Genomic DNA, 27862 nt, shown 5'->3' with positions numbered 1-27862 from the left:
ACTAACTCCATTAAACTGAACTCAGCTGCTCCTTTGTCACGTGTCACCACAGCAGGAAGCTCCAAATGTGATGTGTCCTGTCCTTACAACATCTACCAATGGATTTGTGTCTCCAGCTGGAATCAAACCAGTGACCTTTTGCTTGCCAAGTGAACGCTTGAACCACTACATTATGGAGCCACAAACAGAGTACAATATTAATCTTCTAAAGTATTGAGTGATTAAACTTTAAAATATATTAATCCAATTCCACGTCAAAGTTTCTAAATTCCAGTATTTATTTAGTACATTGTTCAGTTAAACAGAAATTCTTTTACTCTGTTTCCATGAGAATAAACACAGACCAAAGATTTTTTTGGATGTGTGTCACTGGGCCGAGGCCTCCAGCTGCTGGAGGGGGGTGCTCCTGGATTCCCTGTTCCTTCATCCTCGACCCCTCCCTCCTCGTACAGCAGCATCCAGATACACCTGGTAGGCCAACTGGGGGCATCCATTAAATGAGGTGGGTGCAAGCTGGCTGGGCTGTTTGTTTCTCCTGTTCTCTCTCTTTCAGGTGGATTCGTTAGCCAGGCTGCAGTCAGTCTCAGCCTCTGGGTGGAGCATTCTTACCTGGCCTGCCCCGCACACCTGTGAGTCATCTGTTTCTTTCATTTAAGACTGCTGTGTAAGTCTGGGCGAGAGGTGGGGTACACCTTGGACAGGTCACCAGTCTGCAGGGCTAACACAGCGAGACAGACTACTGCTGTAGCTCAGGTGGTAGAACAGGTTACCTGCTAACTGGAAGGCTGGTGGTTCAATCCCTGTCTGCTCAAGTCTGCATGTGAATAAACCACAAGACTTCTGTAGCAATGTGCTTTGGACAGGTGAGGTCAAACTTACTGTAACCTGTAACGGTGGTTGGACGTGTGGTGATCTGAGCTTGCTTTGCAGCCTTGGGCTGAATACAAAGCTTAACGTGCCCGGGGAATCTTTCCATTTAGTGACTTCACGCTAACATCAGCAGTCAGGATAAGAATCACATGATCCAACTCACCAACCCAGCGTTTCCTGATCTAGGTACAAGCTTGTTCACGTGAAAGGAGAATGAAAGTAATCCAGCTGCTGCAGATAAAGTAGTGATGTGAGACTGAGAAGAGTCATCAAGTTAAAGGTAGGAATAAAAACCGACCGCGCTGATCTGTTCTCATCGACCAGTCCATTAATTTAATGTTTATATTTGCATTAGACTGTTTTAATTGAGTTCCATTTTATTTATGCAGCACCAAATCATAACAGCAGTCGCCTCAGTTTTTATTCTTGGAAAGCTGCAGCCCCAATGTTTCATAGTCTGAGAGCAAGTAAAGCACGAAAACAAAACCAGAGTTCAAACGCAGGTATAGTCTACCTGTACAGTACAAACAGGTGCACTGGTTTATATGTTAATGCTTATAGAACAACAAAACTGTTTGCAGTGAAAAGGGGAAAAAAGTCAAGTCATGTGTTGTTACCTAGGACCAGATGGTATGCCCCAGTAAGAAGAGAACCACCTTTGTAGTACAGAAAATCCAGTTTTAACCCCAAAGCTACCTGGATAAGATGAAATTGTGCTTTTAGTACAGGCTGCAGCCAAAACCAGTGGTTGGCGTGGCTGTGTCCATCATTCATTTACAGTCACAATTCAGCAGTTGTAAGCAGCAGATCAGTTAAAGCTTCCTTTTCCCAAGTCTACAGTTGATCCCTTTACGTTTGGTTCACTCCAGCAGATTCAATGTAGCACTAAAATGTTGGATGTTATCTAGTTTGGTAGTTGCCACATTCACATTACAGCCAAGAGAACCCCAGTGCAAGAACAGGAGACACAAACTGAACCTCAGGGGTCACAAGCTAGACCCAGTGCCAGGCCCAAGCTTGGGTTTATGGGAGGCTTGTGTCAGGAATAGCATCCAATGGAAAATCGGTGTCAAATTATACATGGATCTGTGTGTTGTGGTAAAATAAGGAGAATAAGGAAGCAACCAAAAGTTCCACTGATTTAAATCATTTATATCATGTTTTCTCTGGCTAGAGTTTCTTCGCACACCCACGTACACGCACCGGACAGCTAGAATACAGTGATGGAGACTGAAACAGCTGATTGTTGGGGGTTTCTTTGTATTATTGCAGCGTCTTTACCTTACAATAAGTGCCTTTGGGCACGGCACTATGTAAAATTGAACTGAAATTGAAAAACTAAATGCGTCTAGGTCAAATGCAGGAAAGCTTGAAACAACACAGACAAGTTAGAATGGCCTAAAATAATTTATTATCAAATTAACAACATTTTATATTTATTTAGTCCTGATTTACTTCAAGGGTGCTAACATTTAGCTCTTGACACGCAGCACTTTTTTTCTCATGTGTGCGTTTTCTGTTTTGTGCTGTTTCCTTCAGCTCGGCCACCACCCTGCACATCACATATTTATTCACGGCGACCCTCTCGATGGCCTTTGAGTGGGCAGGATGGATGCGGTGGAGCTCACTGAAAGCACCGCTGGCTCTGAGGTAGGCCTTTAATTTCTTCGGGGCCATTGCATTTGGGGGGATTTTTTGGATGACGCTGTCACATTTCGAAATGCATTCTTTGAAAGCTTCGGTTGGATGAAGCAGCCGGGCAGAGGTTGGGCTTTTCTTCACAGCTGAGACGGCATCCTTCTCCATCCGTGTGTGATAGTTGTGCTCTGTGTCATTGGTCTCCACAAGCAAACTTTCACATTCGGTACAAGCACTGACTTCTGGATCTTGAGCCACTTTCTGCACCACCCATCCAGCTACATCAGCAAGTTTCTCCTCCTCACTTCTCTCTGGGTCACCTGGTGTGTCCTAAAAAAAAGAACCGTTAGTGAAAGCTGAACTATTACAAAAATGTGTTGACCATGTTCACCATTTCTCCTAACCCCAGTCAGAGAACCCACAGAGACACAGAGAGCACGCAAACTCCTCACAGAAAGGTCCCAGACTGCATTTGAACGCAGCATCTTTTTATTGTGAGGTGACCGAGCCAACTACTACAGTTCGAGTCATTTAAAGTAAACCGTCTGAAAGTCTGAAGCTATGGTTCTCTTCAAGTGAGGGTGTTTGAAGATCTCAGGCATTTATTCTCGTCGACAGTCTCAGAGCCAAAACTCACTGAAATCTTAAAGCTGATCCTTAATTTTTTTTTAAAAAGGTTTCATATCTTTGTTTTGCCCTCACATTTTTTTTCTTATACAGACACAAGAACATTTGAGCCTCGACTTTTTTTCAGCTCTTCAGCTCAGAGAGCGCAAACATAAATAATTAAAACATGCACAGCTCAATTGCCTTGATTTGCTAAAAACACACTCTTCACTGTTACTGTCATCACCTTCTGACTGGCAGGCCATCCCAAAGGCTCCCGATCCTCCTCTTCACTCTAGTTTAAGAAAGAAATACAGTTTCATTCACAAACAAGTAATAACAGCGTGATCATTCACACAATGGCCTGAAGTGAGGTTCATTCTTTTACTGAAGACATTTAAAAGTCTCTCTCAGACACGCATTCAATTGGAACATATGTGTGGCATCTTTGACCAGGTACAGTCTAACAAAGTGAACATTTTTACATTCAGCCATTACCATATGGTCATTGATAATGTCATTTGGCACAATGTGCTATTCCCATTTTATTATGCTACCTGAAATCTAAATTGCTCAGTCTGAGCCTGTCCCACCAACGTTCGTAATTATTCTCCCCTGACACCACGTTGTGTTTTCGTGTCTCCTTCAGACTTCACCTTCTTCCACTCTGTCACTCTGTGTTCCTCCCTCTTCTTGAAGTGTTTAACACAGCAATTTCCATTCTTTTTACAAAATCCACTACCATCTGTAGGGTCGTTACCTTAACTACCTAACTACCGTATTTTCCGCACTATAAGGCGCACTTAAAATCCTTTAATTTTCTCAAAAATCGACAGTGCGCCTTATGTATGAATTCTGGTTGTGCTTACTGACCTCGAACCTTTTTTGATGCGGTACACGGCGCTTAAAAAGTTGTCAAAAATGTTTTAGTACGACTTTGGTAAGCTACGAAGCCGAACCGCTTGATGGATTGTTGGAGCATTACGGCTACCGTAGTCAGGAGCCTCGCGGAGTAATCAGGGTCCTAAACTCTTGTCTTCTTCACGTCTCAAAGTCAAACAAACACTGAGAGTTACAAACTGTCTAAATTCTTTCATCTGTAATAAAATGATCGATGTTGCTGCTTTACCAGGTGTAACAATTAAGTTTAACATCCAGGCATCCATGAAAACAGAATTTATTAAATGTAAAAGTTAGCAGGAAGTTAGCTCACTAGCTAAGCACGATATAGCATGTTCTGACTGAGAGATTTCTGACAACATTCAAACGTACAGCTCTGCTATCACTTCCAACATAAATGAAGACAGAAAACTAAACAGCAGTGACGTTTGTAGGGTTACTGAAGTTGGGCTAGCTGGTATAGAGATTGATAATGTGACGTCATTCAGGGGTAAAACTGCAAAGGATTCTGAGAACTCATGGCAAGAGGTACTAGCGCACGCAGGCTTTCAATTGAAATTACATTACACAGCGATAAAAAAAAATACAAAAAATGGCAAGAAGCTGTTGTATTATTAACTGCAATAGCCGGTCGCATGACAGCCATGGGAAGCCGACGGGTAAAGACATCAGTTGTTATTGGATTACGTCGTTTCATGGGCTGCATCCTCCTGAGGCCACATTTGTAGACCGATTACGTCACAGCAACGCGACGAAGGCTGTCCAAATTCGTAGACTCTTCCGAATGCAGCCGACAAATGCGTCCTCCTTTTCGCTGAATTTGAAGGATGGGCCGGGTGTGTCCTTCGTGGCCTACCATATCCCAGAATTCATAGCGCGGCCCAGCCAAACTCCAGTTTCCAACAATGGCGGCTGCTGCTAAGTTTTAAAATTACTCATACTAATCTTTCTGGGTCACAAAATAAACTTTTAACATATTTTCAGGCGAGAAAGTAGCTGTGTAAACATCAAATATCTGCTCGGTTTATCAAGATATTGCATATTTGCAAAAGTGCTTCGACATTTTCGGAGACGTCTGCTACCCACCAGCTCGATAGCTAGTCGGGAGCTTGAGGGTCACTGAAGCCGCCGAGAACGGCACAACTCCCGGTACATCATTTTCAGATCACTTTCGCTACTCAGGTTAAACGTAATATATACATCACCTAAAAATGTTATTGTTGGGCTTTTTTCAGTGTTTTATTTGTTCGTGAGTCAATCGGTTTGGCTGAGATTAAAGTTATTAGATTAGATAAAATAAAACTTTATTAATCCCCCTGGTGGGTTCCTCCTTGGTTTTCACACAGCTGACTAAATGTCAAACAGAAAACTCATTAAACAGAAGTATGAGATGGTCGAGAATTTGTCCTGTTATATTTTAGATAGCAAGGAGCAGACGGACGAGTTTATTAAACTCCACCGAGACAGCGGTGACGCTAATCAGAAGGCTAGACCGTCCACTTCCGGCCTACCCGACCTTCTGAGGACCCGGCCCACGTACACCGCGAAGGCCGGGTCCTCAGGAGGATGCAGCCCATGAATTTGGACACGACCCTTGTGTTTGTTTTGATTCGTGGCCTTCTCAAATGGTGCCGCGCTCCCACAATGCATTGCGGCGTTACGTCAACTCCGAAGCTACATTTGCTACGTGATCACTAGCTACACAGCTATGTTAGCATAACATAAACGCAGTGAAGCTGGAGGATGAACTCGCTTTTTCCACTCAATAAATGTTAACCTGAGGGTTCCCGATGGTTAGGGACAAATGCAATCGCATGGCAGGATGCTGTAAATCAGGGGTGTCAAACTCAAACACACAGTGGGCCAAAATTCAAAACTGGAACAAAGTCGCGGGCTAACATTAATATTTATTGAAAAAAAAATGTTCCTCCAGATATAAGAATGAATCTTTTCTTATGGACTCAAATAAGTTTTGCTGGAAAACTGAATATGTAACAAGCAAAGCTTAATACTAAACAATATATATATTAGCTGTATAATACCAGTAGGCCAGCTCTAATAGTAATTTGGTATGGCTTTGCGGGCCAAATGTAATTAGGCTGCAGGCCAGAGTTTGACACCTATGCTGTAAATGGACCAAACTTCAGTCAGGAGAACAACTGAGATGATCCATCCACAATACGAGGTTAGTCATTAATATACTGCAACAACATGGGAATAGAGCAGCTGCCAGAGAATTCAGCATTAATGAATCAATGGTACAGAAGTGGAGGAAGCAAGAAGAATGAGCTGAGTAAAGTTTGACTTATCTGACTGCTTTGTTTCACTTAATGCGCCTTATGGTCCGAAAAATACGGTACTCCTCTTCTCCTCTGTTCTGTGGACAGCTACAGGTACCTTGGTGTTCATCTGGACAATAAACTGGACTGGACTCATAATTCAGATGCTCTCTACAGAAAAGGGCAGAGCAGGCTGTTTTGCTCTTTTGGAGTGAAGGACTGACTCCTGAAGACCTTCTATGACTCTGTGGTGGCCTCAGCCATCTTTTACGGTGTGGTCTGCTGGGGACAGGAAGAGAACGAAGAGGCTGGAGGGCCAGCTCTGTTCTAGGACGCTCTCTGGACCCTGTGGAGGTGGTGAGTGACAGGAGAATGGCGGCTAAGCTGTCATCGCTGTTGGTCAGCATCTCCCAGCCCATGCAGGAGACTCTGACAGCACTGAGCAGCTCCTTCAGTGGCAGCTGCAGCACCCACGATGTGGGACGGAGAGACTCCGCAGGTCTTTCCTTCCTACTGCTGTCAGACTCCACAACAAAGATTTCGCAGCTGACCAAACACACACATCTACACAGGTGCAATAACACTAAGTAATTTTTCTTCTTCTGACAACGTAGTATTTTATTCTATTGTATATAGTGTTTTATTCTTATTATCTTATCCTAATCCGGTGTTTTTCTTAATTTTTGCTGCTGTAACTTTGCACTGTCCACTTTCTGCTGTGACACAACAAATTTCCCACGAGTGGGACTAATAAAGGCTCATCTTATCTTATCTTGTTCCCTTCAGCTACATGTCCACTGATGTGTGCTCCAATCACCATTCTCTACCACTTCATCCAACTTACTCCAGAATCCCTCTGTCCCTGTTAACATCAGACGTGTGGGGCATCCTGTCCTCACCTTCAGAACACTACTGCCATACTCTTCCTATCTACACTATGATAGAACAGTTTGAATCCACCTCTAGTGCTCCAGGCCTTGCTTCCCTTCCACCTCATCTCTTGCACACATAATAATATCAAACTTCGTTCTCTCCAAAATGCTCAGTATGTTGGATTTATCTATGCTTGGGACCGGCACTAGAAGTATACCGGGTCAAGTCCCCATCAAAAGAAAACCCAGTAATCTGGTATCTCAAATTATTAGAATATCTGATGTCAAGTTTGAGTAATTTACTATTTAAACTGTAGAATTACTACAATAGAAATACTGTATTTCAGTAAATGTGACCCGCTTACTTGACAGTTGTCTGGTTGATGATCATTAGTAGGTAAGAGTGCTGGATCAAAGCATATTAATGGAAAACAGACTGGAAGAGGAACATACAGCAGGAAAAGGTGCTCAAGCACAGGGATGACCGTCAGAGGATTGTCAATGACATTTGAGAGATCTTCCTTAGAGATCTACTAAGGAGAAAAAAACTGAACCCATGCTCAGTAATTCGGATTCAGAAGTCTGGAGGAAGACCGGAGAGGTACAGGATCCAAGGTCTCTGCGGTCTGTGATGGTTTGTGATGCTATGCCATCTGCTGGTGTGGGTAGTGGTTAGTCCACTTTGTTTTATCAGGTCCAAAGTCAATGCAGAAGATTTCAGAGGACTTCATGCTTTCATCAGCTATTACACTTTATGGAGATTCCTTTTGCAGCAGGACTTAGCCTCTGTTTATGTGCTACAACTATGACCTGATGGTTTGCTCACCATGTTATTGTTGTGCTTGATTGGCCAGCCAACTTGACTGACATGAATCCCTCTGAGAATCTGTTGGTTAATGTTGAGGTGCTGGAGTTCTGATTTTCATAAGCTACAAACCAAAATCTTAAAATTAAAAAAGGCTGAAAATATCTAAGGAATCTAGAATATGTGAAAGTTGACCTCCTGGAACTAAATCATGAAAAAAGAGAACTTCTTTAAAGTATCCAGATTTTTTCGTTAGTACATTCAAACTTACTGGACTCGCTTCCTGACTGACCACCTGGTGCCTCCTCAGAGTGGTTGAAGACGGTAACTGAAACATTTTTTGGAGTTCAGAGTAACAGCTTGGGCTCTGTTTGTACAGCTGGATTGCCATGTCCTTTTGTTTCTTGTCATATCTCTGGCCGTGTTTCCTCACCTTGGCCATGGCTATTTGCTTGTCAAAAAACTCCTTTGCTGCCTGTGGAAGGCAGTCGGAGGCAGCAGTCAGCTGATTGCCTTGGTCACTGCTACTGTTCTGCTGCTGTTCGAGTCTGAAATGAAGCACATTCATATTTACTAAATGTACTGTTTTTACTGCAATGACACATATAACCGAACTGCTACATACTTTCTTTTCAGTTCTCTGATTTTGCTGTTCATGCGGAACTTCATCAGCCGCATTCTGGCCCTCTCTCTCTGCAGAATGCTTTTCAGATCCTTGATTTTCTAAAAGTGTATTAAAAGATATTTATAGTTTCTATGAAAACAACATATTTCAATAGAAAAGCAGGATTCTTTGATTCTGTTTGACCTCATCCTTCTCTGCCAGCAGCTTGTTAAACATTGCCACGACCTGTTCATATGGGGGTGTGTCTTGCAGAGGCACTGGAGCATGAACATCAGTAGAAGGCATCTCCAAATCTAGAAGAACACAATTTCAAATGTTACTACAGCACCAGAAAAGTTACGCACAATATGTTTTTAAAAACTGTCTGTCAGAGACAAAAGAATGTAAACCATTATTCTCACTGAATGTCTGTACCTCTCTGTTCCTCCTTTATAGTGTGCAGAAGGATGGGGACGGCTTCAGGAGCCAGACGTTTTCTTCTACCCTTAAAAAACAAAGTGCAACTTTAAGAGAGTCTGCACCAACAAGTAATAAACTTCTATAACATCTGTATGTACAAATTGGTCTGTATGCTGCACCCATTACAAAAGAAAAGGGTGCTTTCAGCTAAATGAAGGCACCTGTGTGATATAAACCGTCAGGACAGCAGGTTACAAGCTAGCAGCAAATGTGCTACTGCCTAATACGTGCAGGTGAATAGTGGCCTTGTGAAAAAAACCTCACATCTGTAAATGAAACTAAGACAGCATGCTTCACACAGAGACTTGGGCCGGCTGCCCCTCCTCCAGCCGGTTCTTCCTGTTAAAAAGGACGTTTTCTTTCCCACTGTTGCCAAGTGCTCACTCATAGGGGTTGTAGGGTCTTTTCTCATAGAATATAAAGCACTGTTGTTCTGATTTAGCTTTATATAAATGGAATAAAATTGAAATGAAGTGTTGGAACTGAGTCTGAAATCCTGGAGATCGATTGTTAACTTTATTACAAGAAATACTTGGAAGCAAAAAGAAACAATGGGCTGCTTTCTGCCTTCCTGACCTACATCTGTGAGAAACAGGGTTTACCTTTGAGTTTATGTCCTTTGGCCTGAAATGTTGTTCGCAGACCACATACCCAGCTCTGTCGGACTCTTCTCTCGTCATGTCGGGGGATAAGTCTGCCCTCATCAAATTAAGAAGCCATTTCCGCCTCCTGTATTAATTATTCACATTGCTTCAAAAACAAATCAGATCAGCTTCACAGACTTCTTCTGCATGTTTCGCTTTACACGTGTTTAAGAAACAGCTGTTCGCGCATTACTTATGCCACATTTCTGCCTGACGTCATTACGTAAAATCAGAAGTGATTTAAACCAAAGTATTGCTATGTGACAGTTACCTTGGTAACGCCTCGAGGCACCTTTGCTAAAGAAAAACGAATTTGGATGTCTCTTTTTTTAAAGGTCAGTAACCAGGTAAACTGACCTTTTATAACCCTTGACTGGTGACTGTGCGTGGAGTTTTTCGCCCTCCGTGAACATTATAAACGAAAGCTAAATCAAAATGCTACGTAAGTACCTGCAGACGTTACCAAGATGGCTGCCGAGTGGCGAGGTTGCTATAAGGATGAATCACCTAACGGGACTGAGCTGATGTGATTAAATACCACAGAGTAAGAAACCTTGCGTATCTCCGCTGATGTAAGTCTTTAATGACTGGTCTGTTGACGAAAACACGTCATTAAAAACATTGTGATTTTGTGACTAAGTTACCTTGTACTGTCCTTTGGGAATGCGAAAAACGAAAGCCCACAGCCCACTCGATTATTACAGCCGCAGAAAGCACACAAACGTGGCATGCCAACTTGTTATTGTATCCACGTTGTACTAACTAATGCTCATACAACAATTACATTTGATTTTGCAAAAACTGAAGTCCACTAAGCCGCCATCTTGGTAACGCATCCGGGCAGTTATAGCGCCTTCACGTCGTGTCGGAAAAAAAAGTTTCCTGCTGTTCCAAGAAGACTGCTGCTTTATAACATTCACCTGTTCAGCATGGTGCAAGAGTCTGACTGACCCTTCATTTCTTTAGAAATAGGTGCAGTGATTTACTAAAACGTGCAAGTATAGCAAACATAAATGCAAAATATAATGTATAATCCTAATAAGGCATAAAATGATAGTATATATTTAATTATATGGAGTCCGCCGGTGACTAAGAATTTCTAGGTGCAAAGTATTCTGTATGCTTTGAACACAAATTCAATGTGAAGTTCTTATTGTGTTCTCAAATACAGTAATTTGCAGGACAGCTTAACCTATTCAACTGTGAAATGTTCAATACCTTTTTAATGCATGTGTCTCAGATCCCAATTCATTTTGATAAAAAAAAGAACAGTGAAATTCAGGCTTTTAAGTCTTTGTGATAATCTGAAACACTGGTGCACGGTCTTTTCAGTGTGCAAAAAAATAAATAAATGTGATAAATGAAACTAAAATCTATTAGCAATCATATACATGTCCACACTTTGAAACATAAAAATGTAAGCAAATTGGAGATGAACGAACTCTGCACACACTTAACAAAATTATTTTCCAAGTTGTAAATGGAGTCCCATCTGGAAACTTAAGTTTTAATACAACCAACATTTTCCAAGAGTGTCACAAGATCAAAATAATATGTATGATACTGTAAATGATGTAACCTGTCCTTGTTTGCAGTCACAGCAGTACTGGATGCATTTGCCCAAAATAGTCTACAGATATCATGACATCACTGCAATTTGTTAAACCCCCGATAATTTTTAAATGAATGCGAGACGGTCACTTAAAAATTAACACTAAAAGCCTGAGGGCAAAAAAACAAAACCATAAACAAGCTTATTTAGTTTATTTATTGAAACTAAAAAATAAAAAGAACAAGCAGGTAATAATGTGACTCAAGCAAACAGAGGTACAGATAATACATTTAAAAAGGTCACTTTTTTAATTATAAAACCCAGAAGATGAATAAACGAAGAAACTCTCACACGCACGCACACACCTGTGGAAGCTACACTACTGCACTCCACAGACGAGCAGTTTGTCCAGCCTGCTGCCTGTTGGGAATTATTCATGTTTGGAGAACAGACTGAAGCCCTGTCCCTCAACATCAGCTGGATACATTTCCACAGGTCATCGTCACTGCCGACAACGAGAGGTCGCACGCACCGCTGGGTCATAGCGAAGGATGTCAGTTAGGCTCCAGAGCAGTCATCACAAAGCTTCACGTGTATATCAACATGACGCACAAAAACCTCCAAGCATTCCCAGCGACAAGAAAAGAAACCCTATAAAAGTCCTGTCCACCTCCACAGAAGAACACAGTGACGGAACAAAAACCCTGCTTTTATACCTAGGACTTCTTTCAAGCATTATAAAGTATGAGCTCTATGTACATGATTCAAAGCATGAAGTCTATGATTCAGCACTGCAGAATAGAATTCAAATAACACTGTGTCTTTATCTGGTGATTCACCCAAGTAGCACAAATGAATCTCTGGTGTTGTTGGCCCTGTGATTCTGAGAACAACTTAATAAAGGTAAGTTTTCTCCAACAGACACAAAAAGACTTATTCGTACTACACGAAGCTCTAAACCATCCTCAGATTTCATCAGCGTGCACAGTTACAGTTGGAAGGGGGGTTTGGACTCCTGTGCAACACCGCAAACTACAAACACCAAGAAGCAAATGGGATCATTGGGTCATTGGACTGGACAGAATATAACCATTAATATACATGATAATCCAAAGAGGAAGGGAGATTTGTTTCACTTCAAACTTCTCCTGCTTAAATTAAGGTTGAGCTACTACACAGTGAGCACCCTGAGCTCTGTGCACATCTTTTCAGATGTTATAAGCTCGATTTAGCCATTTCTCTGCTCTTTGGTGAGACTGAGAGTACTCTTCACGATGCAATCACTGCATTTCCTCACACCAACTCCTCCAGCTGCTTTTAAGGCTGGAAGATGTTGCTGGAGGGGGAGCCATCTGCAGGCCACAGGACCGGGGGGAGAATAATTAGCCAATAATTATTCACTGACATACGGAGAAGCAACAATGCCTGATCAACACCTTGTGAAGCTGAACATGAAAAAAAAAAAAAATATTGAAAGCTGCAAAATGCAAGCTGGGACTGCATGACTGGTGTTAAAAAGTGAAATCAGCTCAGTCTCCAAATAAACTATTGGTTGCATCTTGTAGCTTTAACTCCTGCTAAACAGAGGTGCAAAGCTTTGTGCCGCGTTAAGCAGAGTATTCAGTCAGATAACCGGTTCTCCATTTTGTCTCCGATTTAAAAATAACTGAATAGATAGGAGAGAAGAAGAAGAAAAGCTGTGAGGAGCTCAGACATCTAGCATTGTGTCGGAACACTAAGATGACGCGAAGAGAGGGAGGGAAAAAGTAAAAAAGAGAGGAAAAAAAAAAGACCCAGGTGTGAGAAGGACAGTATCTGAAAACGTCTCCCTCCCCTTTTTTGCAAAAGCACGGGGAGACGGGTCATCATCGTCATCACTGCCGAACCTCCACATAGTTGGCTGGGAAAAGGCCGTAAGCACCTCTGCACACGCCTCGCCACCAGCCCTCGTCGATCATCTCAATGTTGGTGATGATGTCGTCGGGGTCAAACGAAATTTCGTCGTCGCCCGCTGAAATGGGAAGACATTCATGAAGAAGGAGCTCTAAATGTCTCAAGAGCTTACTGTTGATATGATAATGGTCAAAAACAAAAAAAACTGATCCTCTAAATAATTTCATCCAGGATCTAAAGTGCACTTTGATTCTTCTATAAAGGACATACACATATATACATAAACTCTACCTGCTTGATAGTCATATAGGGCCACAGCTGTCACCCCAAGGTCCTCCCCGTAGTCGTACTGCTGCGTGTCTGCAATTGAACAGTAGTTTAAATAAAAGCTTACAGAGCAATCAGGTGGTTCTACACTACAAGGAACTCTAACCTACAGATTAACAAAGACATGACGGTGCTATAAATGTTGTTTTTTCAACTAATTCCTTATTCACACAAATCTTTCTGTTTAATACTGTTTTAAAACAAAGTGTCATTTTCTACCTTTAGACAATAAAATAAAACAAAAAAACAATTACATAGCAAACAGCAGTTTGTCAGATGAAATGTAAGTAAAAGAATCATGAGTGTAACAGGTTTTAGTCCCTTCTTGGCTCCTGTGTCCAAAGTAGAAAGCTACACTGCATTAATGCCGTCCTGTAATGCAGTGTAAGCATTCCTGTGTGAATGCCAGAGGGGAAAAGCCACCAATAACACAACAATAATAATAATAATTAAAATAAATAAAATAAAGAGCTTCACCTTCTGCTGCAGACTCCTTGGGGTTCTGGTACAGATCATCGTGCGGTGTGTAGTGGCTCTGTGGCTCTGCCTCATACAGCTGCCCTCCATTCTCAGCGGTGTCGTAGGCCTCCTCCTCCTCCGTGTTCTAACACAGTAAACACAGCATGTTAAAGACTGCAGCACTCATGTTAGAGAGAGCGCGCTGATTTGGAGAGCTAGCTTATACTATTGCCAAACTATACTGTAATAGTATTAGTAAGGTTTACCAGACACAGTAGCGTCTGAAACAACTCCAGTCCCAACAAGTTACAGTTTCTCCTGATCAAATTAGGTTTTTATATGTTAAAAAAAACAAGACCTGAAGACAATGTTTTAAAGTTTGGTGTCATGTATACTACATACATGCATCCAAGCTTTTCCTGGATAATAACACGATGATGATGATGATAACAATAATAATCCACTGTTGGTCTAAAACACAGCGGTGCCACAAAGAGTGATGCAAAAGTGTCTGTGTGTTGATGGGCGATCATGGCTCAAGAGTTGGGAGTTCGCCTTGTAATCGGAAGGTTGCCAGTTCGAGCTTGGACAGTCTCGGTCGTTGTGTCCTTGGGCGAGACACTTCACACGTTGCCTACTGGTGGTGGTGGTCAGAGGGCCCAGTGATGCCAGGGTCCTCTGTCAGTGCGCCCCAGGGTGGCTGTGGCTACAATGTAGCGGCCATCACCAGTCTGTGTGTGTGAATGTGTGGATGACTGGATGCTTTGGGGTCCTTAGGGACTAGTAAAGCACTATACAAATCCAGGCCATTTATGTGCTGAGTTCTCTTCCTGGGAAACAGTCTTTGTATAAAAACTTTGCAATCGCAATCAAGTCCTGTAAAAAAACATTCTTTGCGTCATGGGCAGCGTCACAGTGAGCTTTAGGCCTAAACCTAAGCATTCAAAAATCACTACGACTCACCCCGTGGCTTCTACCTGGTTGAACCGCTGGAGTCGGGCTTGGGGTCGGACTGGGACTTGCAGCAGGGACAGGAGACGGGGCTTTGGCAGTCTCTTCAATTTGGCGGCGCGCTGCCTCCTGCTCTTGCTGCTCCTTGGCCTGACGACGCAGCCGCTCCTCCTCAGCCCTCTTTCTGTCCTCCTCCTCTTTCTGCTTGGCGATGTTCTCAAAGCGGGCCTTGATGCTTCCTGTGCTGCTGGCACCTGATGAGAACGATTGGGAACGGGGAGGAAACAAAGTGACGTCGACTACCTAGTTTCCTCAAGTTGTGACTAACAGACGGCTGATGATGAACGATGCTCACCGGCCTCCACAGGTTTGGTTTTCTGGTAAGCTGGAGTCAGCTTCTCCACATCCTCGAATGTGCTCGCGCTCTGCTCAATGTCAGACGTAACATGTAAGACAAGGCCCTCTACAGAAAAGTACACACAAACACGGAGTCCTTACCTTATCCATGCGATCATTCTGGACACCAAACTTCCCTCCAAAGCCTTTAGAATAATCTGGCAACAAAGAGGAGAAAAAGTGAATGTTACTTTGTGTCTAAGGACTCAACCACAATGTGCATCACCAGAGCCTGTGCTCCAGAGGAGAGCTGAAACGCACTCTCTGGTCCGAGTTCAGCTGAAGCACACTGTAGGTTGACTGGGCCGACTGAAGATGTGCAAGAATCAAAGAAGCAGGAGGAAAACGAAACGGGCTGACAGGAGAATGCTGACACAAGGAAACATTTGTTCATGCGGCCAACTCAGCTTAATCTCTGCAATGAAGAAGAACTGTGTCCGTGCAACAATAGCAGGAAGCCTTCGTTTTAAAGAATAAATCAGAAATATGCAGTGTGGTCATACAGAATCATGCACAAAATATATGCATAAGCAAAACAAACAGCATCACGGCAGTGCCACAAACAGCCAGGGGTGGTGAACAGGGAAGGCCGAGGCGATATGATAGCTGCTTTCAAGTTATTCACGGGAACTGCCCCCTAATTGGCCCTTTGGACATTTTGTTTGCTGCGTTTATGGTTTCACTGCCTTTTACGTGGAATTTGCTGATATGATTGACAGAAGCAGTCTGCTGTTCGTCCCCCTGACAGACATCCTCGTAGGGTCGTTCCTGCAGCTGGATAAAAGATCCAGGCTGCAAACCACACAGTAGGGCTGGGCCATATCATACCGTCCATGGTAATACCGGTATAATATTGGGCAACGATAAGAAAATGAGATATCGCAATAGAATATGGGTAAACACGCATGCGCAGTGCCTTTGTTTTAATACGCACATGGTGGAAAAAGCATTTCGGCGACGGAGAACGAGGAGGGTGAAAGCAGATTGTAGAATGAAATGGATGAACCAGAACTGGTTTGTAAAATGCTGCAGCTTCAGTGGTGTGGAACTGGTTTAGCTTTCGTCCGTCAGATACACAACAAAGCACTATTTATGGTAGCGCATGCTAGCGGGCCGTCGTTATTACCGTGTTGTTTGGAAAATACGGCGCACTTAAAATCATCCTTTGAATTTTCTGAAAGTCGACAGAGCCCCTTATAATCCCGTGCGCCTTATGTATGAACTCTGGTTGTGTTTACTGACCTCGAAACGATTTTATCTACACGGCGCTCGAAAATCTGTCAAATGTTTCAGTACGACTTTGCTGAGCTACGAAGCCGCAGCGCTCGATGGATTGTCGGAGCATTACGGCTATCGTAGGCGGCGCGATACGTACTGTGCTTCAACATGATATTACCGTATTGTGTGTGTATAACCTCTTTTTAAGTGTTGTGGATATTATACATGGTTATGCTGAGGATGTGTCGGCCAGTTTCCACTGGAAATGCCTTTTGGTTAAACTGTCAGCAAGGAATTTGCACTGTTACATTTTTATATAACTTTAATGCACATAAAAAAAAACAGCTGCTTGTTTAAGTGAAAATACATTGATGGGGTTTTTTGCACTAATAAAGTTGTGGAGTTGTAAAGTATTTTGTCTAGTGTCAGTTATATCGTCAGTTATATCGTTATTGCAAATTTTCAAATGTATATCGTGATAAATATTTTTGGTCATATCGCCCTGCTCTAGCACACAGCCTACTGGGAAACTACTGTCTGTATTCATAATGCTGAATTATTAATGTGTCACACTGGGTTATAGATATACTTACTGCATAAATTGAATTTATAAATGCCAAAAATAAGCGCACTACATTTTCTGTATAAACCAGCATCTATGACAGCGTATCGTCCATGTAGTGACTGATATCACTTCATCCAAAGTGAAGGCAGTTTGCAGCTGGTAGCAGAAGCTCAAACAAACTGTCATTCAAGTGCTTTCCTGTTATGTAAAAATAAATAAATAATAATAATAATAATAATAATAATAATAATAATAATAATAATAATAATAATAATAATAATAATAATAATAATAATAATAATAATAATAATAGGCCGGGGGCACCTGAGCAGTGCAGACTTGATGGAAAGGATTCATATTGTGAAAACTCTTTGGCCGTCTAATGGAGAGGATCCAGGCAGGCGACCAGCAGCACCACTAAGACCTGAGGCCTGTACTACAAAGTTCAACATACTCAGTATATGCATATATTATCAGGCTACAGCCACCCCAACATCAGCGATGAGGCTTAGCCGCCACATAGAGGCGGTTATCAACTTGAGTCAAGTAGTTTGAGACTCACTGTTTTCTAATGCCTCACTACAAAGAGCATTCACACACAAAGGTCTGAAGACACTGGAGGATTGGATATGAATTTACAGTTGTGTTTTCTGCTCAACTGACAGGCTTTGTTGTTAAATTGTTGGTATGCTTTCTAATGCAAGACTAGTTGGTGCTAAAAAACAAAAAACAAAAACAACTTTATTAGGTACACCTGTTCATATCGAATCAGCCAATCACACACTAAATGCTTTAAGACATGTAGACAAGCTAGAGTCCTAACAGAGCATCGCAATGGGGAAGACTATTTACATGACTTTGAACGTGGTTCAAATGTGCCTGTCTGGCACCAGCATGGCTTTTTGGTGCTCAAATATTTCAGAAACTGCTCATTAGGGCTGGGCCATATCATACCGTTCACGGTAATACCGGTATAATGTTGGACAACGATAACAAAATGAGATATCGCGATAGAATATGGGTAAAACGCGCATGCACAGTGCCTTTGTTTTCATACGCACATGGCGTAAAGTATTTTGTCTAGTGTCAATTACATCGTTATCGCAAATTTTCAAATGTATATCATGATAAATATTTTTGGTCTTATCGCCCTGCTCTACTGCTCATCTCCTGGGATTTCCCTGTACATCCATCTCGAGAGTTTAGAGATGTGGTCCAAAAACAAAATGAAAAAAAAAAAAAGTCCACTGAGCAGCAGTTCTGGGCAGAAATACTTTGAGGCCAGAGGAATGCATCATGGCGTGTATCAACAGTTCAGGGTGCTGTTAGAGTGAGGTCACAAGACTCCAATGGAGCAACTATTATCAGGAGATTCACGTAAAGGGCAGCTGGCAAATCTGACAATCGAAGCAATTCTGAAGGTAAAGCGCTTTATAAGAACCATTTACAAGAGGCCCCAACTGATTCTGGCAAGATGTGTCTAATAAACCAGCTGGTGACCGGCAGACTCACTTTAAGTGATTGTTAGTCCTAGGCGCCACTTTGGGATCACTATATCAAGGAGATCAGATAAAATTGAAAGTAAATCACTTTGCAGAACAGGCCTCTGGGGCTGGCGTGCCGGTGCCCGTTCACGGCTGTCTTGAACGCGTAACACTGCATCTTCTCACTCACCTGCACTACTGCCTACATTTGTTTGTTATAACAGTCTGATAGATTCCTCTGCCCCTCCAAGGCCTTACAATAGGATTGATGACAGTAAACTAAAAGTCTCAGTCAGTGCTGCACAGGTGGGCGTGTCACTGTGGGAGTGGGAGGGGCTTCTGTCAGAGCCAGCCAAAGAAGCTAAGAGGGAGGACTTTTCATAGGAAGGGAAGGATCAGGACGAGCTTTGTAAAAGGGAGGGTGGGGTTGGGTGACGTGCTCAGGAAAGTATCTGTGCCTTTTTGGGACTCGTGCTTGGCCAGGTTCTCCTTGTGCTCATAGCCCAGGGCACACTGGTCCTGCCTCTCCACCTCTACCCCATACTTCCCTCCAAACCCACGCTTATAGTCTGCAACACAATATATACACATATACGGACAGACAAACATCACACACATATTACAAAATACACACCGAATACATGTAAAAGACACACATATAGCGACAATGATGCACCCACCAGGCTGCGTGCTAACAGAACGACAAAGAAAAGGCCTTCGTGTTCTTGCCCGTTCACTCAGCACTCAATGTTCGGATTCACTGCGAATGGTTTTTACAACTATGAAGAGGCTTTTCCTCTTCAGCTGGTCTGCTCCCTCGTTACCTTCGTCTTCAGTAATGTCTCCTCTGCACATTAATATTTCCTCAGTTTTAGGAGAAAGGAATATTTGTGAACTGAAATGACTTTGAAAACTGAGTAACATGACGTCTGCTACCAAAAGCTGCAGAAATGGTAAAAGCACCTCGACAAATTTGTAGCCAGGGGTTATTAAGGATATGAAAACTATAGTTTAAGATAGGAACCGTGTATGATGATCCATCCAAGTAACAGATGGGAAGAGAATAAGCGAGAAGTGGAAGGAGATGATGGAAGGAGGAAGATGTTTAGAAGGACAAAGGAAGGTGGAAGAGGAAAGGATAAAAATGAAGGAGGAAAGGAACAAAGAGTAGGAGGAAGAGAAGGAAAGAAGTAGTTAATAAGAGAAAGGAGGAGTAAAGGAGAATAAGAACCAGGACACAAGAAGGAAGGAAGGAAGGAAGAGAAGAAAGAATCGAATGAAGGTTAGGGTGAGGAGGTAAAGGAGGAATAGGCCCCACAGAAACAGAACACAGCATGTGATTGATTGGAATCTTTCAGTTTAGGATAAGGACCCACTTCCCATCAAAGAAATGAAAGTATGAGAGCAGACATAAGAGTAATGTTTGAACTGCTCCCATTCATTTGCTGCATGAACATCTGATTGACAGGCCAACTTCTCTGACCATCTAGAAGTGGCTCTGCATAGAACTCACTGTGTGAATGCCTTTTAGTTTAGATTCATTTACATGCTTGTAATGTCCTGAACACAGCATCAGCTTAAGACCCGACATGCAAATATAAATCTGAGCTGTGGGTTTCGTTTCCGCTTTCTGAGCCATTTTTGCATGCTAGTTGAGGAAGTTGGCAACTTTTTAAACACCGCACTGGAGCCACAACAAAACCACATCTGAGATCGAGTACACGGCCGAGGAGGAAGTTTGGTTTCACGGTTGATTTGTGCCAAACTCAAACTTGTAAAGGTGGCCATTTTAATAAACCCTTAATTATTTCATATCGGCAGTGCATCCGTGCGAGTGTCACGCTCAAACACAGAAACCAACTCGGCACCAGTACCTTTCTGGGACTCGTGGAGCTGCAGTTTCTCCTGGTGGTCCCATCCCAGAGCCGATTTGTCCTGTCTGTCAGTCTGCACACCGAATTTGCCCCCAAAGCCCTTCACGTAGTCTGCAGGGAAACATGACACACAGACGCAGGTGTCTAAGATAAAATGTTTAATGACAATCTTGTAATGCTACTTTTAAAAAAACACTGCACCATTTACAAGCTACAGCAGAGAAAGTGCTTTAGTCACTTCTATCAGTGTGACACTAGTTTTTTTGTTTGACAAACTTTATATTTAAACATTATTTAACGTTTACTCATTCAAGCCTAACAGCGGAGGCAGCTGCATGTTGCACATCATTCGTTCCAAACAGGAATTACAGTGAGCGGTATTAAACTCTGTCTGCTGCCCACCTATTCCAACAATGATGCTTTAAAACGCCTGACTGATTTATACCCAAACGTAGGTTACAAACACAGTCGGGGCATTGTGGAGGTCGTTTATGCATTTGATACGAGTCTTATCTGCTGTTGGCCAATGAGGCGTGACAAGCAAGCAGCTACACACAGCTGCTGTGCTGAAACTGCAAAATTACAGACAAGTCAGGACAGACATGAGGGTGTGACCTACTGAGACCCTCTGGACACAAAGCTGCTAATAACACATCAGCAGCGCGAGTTTAACAGCACGAGCTGAAAGCAAACAAAAGCCGTTTACTCTGTCGCTCGTTCTTTCACGGTAACAAGGAATCTAAGCAGTGAAAACAAGGTCACTGCACACAACAACAACTAGTATGTGATTTTTTTATAATAACAAAACTCATCCTATTATTACACCCTTCAAACTTCAGTCACAAATTATATAAAAAATAATTAAAATCAGAGACAGTAACTCCCCTGTGTGAAGAATCAGCTCTGCATAGATGTCACCATCTGTGCGTCACATGCTCCACCGTTCTGACCCCAAAATTCAAATTAATGACTTTTTTTTTCAGCCAAAATTACAAAACAAGTTTGAGGCCTGTGTGACTGTTGGGTTAAACGTTTGTTTGTAATCTGACCAACACCACTTGTGTCAATAAAATAATCTGCCATCAGTTTGTTTGCACGCGCTTCAACCGTGATCAAAATAAGAGCGTCTTTTTTTTTTAAAAGAAAATAAAATGTTCACAGCGAGTGCCGACTGCTGTTACCTTTCTGGGATTCGTGCCTCTCTGTTTTGCCTTGATACTCGAAGCCCACGGCACTCTTGTCCACCTTGTCCATCTCAACGCCAAACTTGCCTCCAAAGCCCTTGGCATAATCTGCCAAAGGCCCAGGGGAGAGGAGAAAACAAAGTTCAAAACAGAAAAACTAATTTTGCTTATGCATCAAGTACGTTTAGTTTATTCAACGTATGATGTTGTCTTCTGTGTCAAGTGGAAATGTGCTTATTGAGAATGTAGACAAAAAACAAAACCCCCCTACAGATGCTGACTACCTGATGGATGTTAAGGTGTTAAACAAAAACAGCAGTCCAAATTGAAACAGCCTCCCAGCCCCAAAAAATAAAAAAAATAAACTGGAGCCATGGAATGAAAACATCGTATGTACAAAACACCATGTAAGATAACTTATAGTCTTTAATTAGAATGCATTTTGATCCAGGGCAAAAAAACAAAAACATGCAGCTCAAAGCAGTTAAGTTATTGTTGTGCAATCTCAAATAAGCAGGCTGAGGAATGATGGAATGAAGAAATGCAAAAACAAACATGATCTGCCAGGACCTGCAGGCTGCTGCGCAATTACAGCTCTAGTGTCTGTCTGTCTGTCTTCACTTTTGCCATCTTTCTGCAGATTAATGAGAATGCCATACGGCAGGAAACCTCGACAAACCTTTCTGGGACTCGTGTTTCTCGGTTTTGCCTTGGTAATCGAAGCCCACGGCACTCTGGTCGACTCGATCAGCCTGCACTCCGTATCGCCCCCCAAACCCTGTGGTGTAGTCTACATAGCAGAGCAAGGAGGAGGGAAGGGGCAAGGTTCAGAGATCAGGGTGAAGCAGTATGGGAGCAGTGATCGTGGAGCAGCCCAATTCCAAACTCCCTATTGACACTTCCGGGTGCTAGCCTCTGGGTCATTCCATTCAAAAAATAAAAACTTTATAAAACTTTAAATTTGGAAAAGTTTCCACTTGATCTCTGCAGAATCAGCTGAGATATTGACTTTAACAATAACTTGAGTCTATTTAATGAAACAGTCATATTACAGACTTCAAGTACATGGGAAGGTGGGCTGAAATTTGGCACCTTTGAATTTGAATATAAAAAATAAAATATTAGAAACAAAAACAAGATTTTGGCTTCAGAGAGAGAGTTGGTGTAGAATTGATTTAGTTGCTTTTTAAAAAATAAATAAATTTAAGCAGAGCTTGAATATGCTCTGCTCATTAGTGCTGAACCCTTCGCGTAGATCGCTCCTGCATGCTGAAATGCATTCATTGAATCTACTCAAGTTATTTTGCAAAAATCAGACCAATTCTGACAAGCTCAGGTGGCTAAACACTGACATTTCATGGGATGACTCAACAGCTAAGACAGAATCACAACAGTAAAGACAAACTAACAAGATTATCATGCAATCATATCATGCTTTTTTAATTACTCATTGAGGGCCATGTACATCTTATGTACACCTACTGTAGCAACAAGGGACAGCAATAAGGAAGCATTGGAATTGGGCAGATATTCAGGACTGTGGTTCAAAGCACTGTTGAGGGAACGAGAGCAACAAAGGTTGACAGCCTGGGTAAGCAGCCTCAGCACTGAGAGCCACGAAGCCTTCCTGAGTAGCAGGATCACTGCAGTCTGTAACTGTAGTTTGTTTTGACTCTATCCCAGCACACTGGGTCTAACAAAAACGCCATTATTATGTCTCAAATTCTAGCTTTAACCTGATTTTTTCTTTTTTATCCATCTAATCTATTACTAATGTGTCCACTGAGTAAAGCCTTAGTTCCATGTCCAGGACACTTTTGCATATCTAAAGAAGTCAAAACCAGCAGTTTTGCAAAGACATAACAAATAAGGACATCACCTTTCTGTGACGCGTGCTTCTCCGTCTTTCCAGCATACTCAAACCCAACAGCTGACTGGAAGGAGACAGGAAGAAGCAAAGCAGTTATTCTACTGATTAGACGCATTTAAAAGGTTTGCATTCGTAGCGTGCAATGTTGTCGAAGTTGTGTAAATGACATGCAAATAAGGCTGCCATGGCTGATTAAACTCAAATCTTCGTTTTTGTCATTTATGGAGAAGGTTTTGTGACACAGCATGCTTCCTTCTGAAACCTTAGGTCTGTAGTTTTACTTCCAGCCAAATGTGCATGAACACTGCTGTGCAGTAGAGCAATTACTCTTGATGTGGAGGAGATACGTTCTTTAGCAAACTTAAAAACAAAACATGACACATACAATACAATGCATCATTTCATTTTTGTAAAAAGAAGGTGTTGGGGGGCGGGGCTTCATTTTACACAGCAGGAACATTACTAATAAAAAGTGTCTAAGAAAGTGTTGTGCTACTGTTCGAATGAGGTCAGCAACAGGAAATACCTGGTCAACACGGTCAGCCTGCACTCCAAACTTCCCCCCAAAGCCCTTAGAGGTGTCAACCTGGGAGCAGTGCTTGGACAGTTTGCTCTGGTAGTCGTGTCCAACAGCAGACTGTCAAGGTACAAAGACGCAAACGTAAATGCATGTAGATATTTAAAATGCTGCATAAAGCAGAAGACTGACAACGCTAATGAAAGATGGCAAAAAACATGAAAATAGAAGGAAAACTAGGCACAGCCAGCAGGAGGTGTATCGACTGTGGAACACTAACTACTGACTTAGCGCGCACACACGCACGCAGACACACACCTGCAAAAGCACGTAGCAAGCTGGCTGGTTTCAGCTACATGAAAAACCACAACTACAGGAACTACTAGTTTCAACCCTCCAAACAAAGAAACAAAATAAAACATTAACACTGTAGTACAGCTGTGCACACAAACAATGTGTTACACTTATTTTAACAAATCAGTCAGACTACTAGGAAATTGTTTCCATATTTTCATTGACTGTAACTACACGTGGTTTTCATCTTTTCATCAAATTCTACAATTTTGTCAAGTTGGAGTTGTAAAGTGAAAAAGCTCTGCAGCCTCAGACTACAGCACACTCCCTCACCTTGCCAGACGTGCTTATATTAGAATTGGTCTGTGGCGAGCATCAACCCTTAAACCCTTAACAACAATAATAATCTTTGGATGTCATGTGAAAGCAGACAGACCTGTTATGCAACAGGTAGGGTCATTCCCTGCAGTAGAATTTGCCATCTTTGTTTTCCATTTATGCACAATTTTAAGCAAGACCTATTAGAATTTGCAGTTGGGGAACACTGATCCCTACTCTTTACAATGAAAAGCAATTTCAAATGTCTTCAATGATTCACAGACAGACAAGTTCCTACAATACAAACTGTAAAGGATAGTTCGTGTAATTCTTACCAATCTATAAGAAGAAAAACAAAACGACAACAAACAGAATTTGTGTGTCTTTGATCGACTGCACAGGTCTTACTGCCTCCCTCACCTTGTCCATTCGATCTTGCTGCACTCCAAATTTTCCTCCATAGCCATGCGAGGCTTTGGGCATGTTCTCCAACTCCTTCTGCTTCAGGTTGGTATGCTCCGTAGAAACAGTCTCACGCAGACGGTGTATACTACACCAAAGACAACACGGTTAGGACACACAATTTGTAGATTTCCCACAGTGCATTTATTCCCAAAAGGAGGAAAAAAAACCTAAAACAGTCGCATCCTTACTCTATGTGCTCCTGATGGCCTGAGCCAGCCACCGTCTTGGCTCCCCAGCGCTGCTCCTTCTCAGACACATCATTCTAGTTTTTTAAAAACAGAGTAATAATGTCAAAGCCAAGAACACTAGTGAGCAAAATAAGATTTTATTTAAGTGAACCAAGAGGAACTAGAAACAGGAGAAAATACAGGTACCTCAAAGTCGGGGTCAGTCTCCCAGTCGTCGCCTCCATCGTCTACAGACACATTGACTGACTGTCCAGCTGCTGCCTTCCACATGTTTGTGAACCGTATGCCACACACACTGAAATAAATTAAAGACAAATATTTTACACAAGTTGAAGAGGTAGAGGCGTCTGAGGACAGGCTCAAATTTGAAGCGACCTGATGGCTAAAGTTCAGGAAACAACGAAACTTAAAAATATACAGATCAACATTTCAGTCGCATCTGAGCCCACTGACATTCTGAGGCACAACTAGAGTATTATTTCAGTATTACCATTTTATTATTGTTTCCCCCACTTTTCTTCCAGAGAACATTAGTTCTATTAAGGAGTGCAAAACCTATTCCACAAAAGCTCAGTCCCAGCATACACCACCTTATTATCAGATATGCAGATATCAGTCTGCAGGGCATCACTGATGCACATTTATCTCTGCATGCTCTGCAGAAAGTAAATTTATAACTTGTAAGTATTTTCTAACACCTTTCTGCAGTAAAAGGTTTGGGATTTAAGCTTTTTTACTTTTACATTGAAAATACGCTAACGTCAAAAGAGCTTGATGTGGCGAATCCAGAAATCTGGATCCTCACATGAGCTTAAGTTGGACTTGTGAATAAATGTTAGTAATAAATTAGGACTGTGGCCTTTACCATACATGTTGTCATTTTACTTGACAATTACTTTTCATCTGATTCAATCAAATTCTTTTATCACTTAGCTGTAAATTCAGGTAAATGCCCTTTCCATAATTCCATAAGGATATTTAATTTAAGTGGGTGGATGTGCCAAATTTTCTTGTCGGAGTAACTGAAACAAACCACCAAGCAACAACTGAAAAGCAGTAAAACAAACAAAAAAAAATTCTTATAAACTTGCTTTTCTTTGGAACTTGAACAGTATGTTTGCTCTGCAATTCAATTTTTCTGTGTTTACCCAAAAAGACATAACAGTGGAATTTATGTTGTTTTTATCCAATGATGACAAAAAAATTATTTGTATTTAAATCAAACTAAAGAAAAGCCCAAGTATGCAATCAATGCTGTTTTTTGGAGGTTTTGTGTAAGTTCTGAGTTAATAAATGATCAAATCGATCGACTCATCAACTAGTCTGACAAAAGCTGCATTGATTACTTATAACTACGTAAAAGTAGCTGCACATAAGATCCATGTTAAGCTTAAATGCATTTCTCTATTTCAGCATTGACTGAATACAAATTAATGACTGCTGGTACAACGAAGCAAGACACCCGACTACACCAAGTCCTCTACGCTTATATAAAGTGGACGATTAACAATCTGTAAATTCGCTTATGACATGCGGCCTGTGATCGCGCATCTGTTAGGAACAAACGCTTTCTGTGGCAGTCCCCACTCCTGACTCAGCACCATGTGGGCAATCAGCATCTGTGTTCAATCAGAGGCTGCGGGAGACGTGGCTCCATTCATCTCAGTACAGAGAACAGAGGGAAGGCATCGGGACCAGGAAACTGTAACCTGGCAAGTCCCTACACCAAATGTGTGATTTGTGTCCCACAACACAACCACACCCATCTGCTGCTCACATCGAGCTGCTACTCTCCTTGACCAGGCCTGAGACACGAAAGTCCACTTAGGTGTGACTGTGGTGCAAATAAAATGCAGATAACAGGGAGCAGTTGGCACGGTTGACTATTCCAGTCCACATAGGAAATTTCCCTGAAGCTCTCTGTGACATTGACCTTAATGGTTTTCCTTGCCTCGGTAAAGTAGGCCAGACTTCATTTGTCAGGACTCAAACATGAACCCGTTTTTGCCATAAAAACGGGTAATGAAATTATGTGGCGTGTTTCTGCTGATGGTCTCAACGGGAACACTGACACAACTGTCAGTGATTCAGGCTTTAATTACGGTTTGAACCGGGACACAGGATATGGAATAAGATGTACACCTCATCAATGCTTACTGACACACGACGAATCAAAGTTAGATGTCCAAGAGCGGTAAGAAAACTATAAATTACTTAAATAACTGGAAATTGTGTCAGTCTAGCTGTGGTATTTCCTGTTCCAGTTTCCAGCTAGCTGGCTGGCTAAAGCTAACATGCCTTCTGGAATGATGAAGCGCTTCGGCTCGCGCGGACACGTTAACGTGCTCCACCGAAATAATAGTTCATGCTCACCGTTTGCTACAAAGCTAGCTCCGAACAATTGAGTGTTAAAACTCCTCCGGTAGGATATGGTCCTGTCGCAGCTGTAGCTTCGACGGAGAAGCGTTTGTGGATCAGCTCGCGCTCCCTCTTATCTATCCGCGCGACTCTTCCGGCTCTCCCAGTATCCCGTCCTGTTCGCCACAGCGTCAACGTCACAAGAGGGCGTTGCGCGACCTGTTCGTGGTTTTCTAAATGGAATTTAGTGG

General features: G+C 42.2%; 1 protein-coding gene and 1 long non-coding RNA gene across 4 annotated transcripts; one reads left to right on the top strand and one right to left on the bottom strand.

The window, feature by feature from the left end:
* The first annotated feature begins 724 nt into the window (after window positions 1-724).
* On the top strand, window positions 725-9662 carry LOC113037075 (uncharacterized). 2 transcript variants are annotated; one of them, XR_003274584.2, is made up of 4 exons: window positions 725-863; window positions 1057-1150; window positions 2410-2520; window positions 9031-9662. It is a non-coding gene; the product is annotated as an uncharacterized LOC113037075 (long non-coding RNA). The 2 variants fall into 2 exon arrangements; XR_003274578.2 differs by having other exon boundaries at window positions 981-1150.
* A 1785-nt stretch (window positions 9663-11447) lies between these two features.
* cttn (cortactin) lies at window positions 11448-27793 on the bottom strand. Of its 2 annotated transcripts, XM_026193110.2 has the most exons (16): window positions 27627-27793; window positions 25440-25548; window positions 25254-25327; window positions 25021-25150; window positions 23998-24108; window positions 23481-23535; window positions 22281-22391; window positions 21599-21709; window positions 20418-20528; window positions 19002-19112; window positions 15379-15434; window positions 15236-15305; window positions 14893-15134; window positions 13948-14074; window positions 13435-13503; window positions 11448-13261 (listed from the first exon to the last, which is right to left on the bottom strand). In XM_026193110.2, exons 2-16 carry the CDS (start codon window positions 25521-25523, stop codon window positions 13125-13127), a joined length of 1599 nt encoding a protein of 532 aa, XP_026048895.1. In that variant the 5' UTR covers window positions 25524-25548; window positions 27627-27793; the 3' UTR covers window positions 11448-13124. The 2 variants fall into 2 exon arrangements, with proteins under 2 accessions (XP_026048895.1, XP_026048767.1); XM_026192982.2 differs by lacking the exon at window positions 19002-19112 and having other exon boundaries at window positions 27627-27790.
* Between the last annotated feature and the right edge of the window lie 69 nt (window positions 27794-27862).

This window comes from Astatotilapia calliptera, chromosome 1, assembly GCF_964374335.1.
Source record: "Astatotilapia calliptera chromosome 1, fAstCal68.1, whole genome shotgun sequence".
Lineage (NCBI taxonomy): Eukaryota > Metazoa > Chordata > Actinopteri > Cichliformes > Cichlidae > Astatotilapia > Astatotilapia calliptera.
The sequence above is the reverse complement of the archived record's forward strand: the minus strand, read 5'-3'. Positions and strand labels throughout refer to the sequence as shown.

Coding starts and splice junctions, on each gene's coding strand:
- cttn (XM_026193110.2), bottom strand. CDS start 25,523: ATGTGGAAGGCAGCAGCTGGACAGTCAGTCAATGTGTCTGTAGACGAT. Junction 24,109..25,020: donor AGCAAGATCGAATGGACAAG/GTGAGGGAGGCA, acceptor GTACCTTGACAG/TCTGCTGTTGGACACGACTA. Junction 15,435..19,001: donor CAAGCACGAGTCCCAAAAAG/GCACAGATACTT, acceptor CTTTGTTGCCAG/ATTATTCTAAAGGCTTTGGA.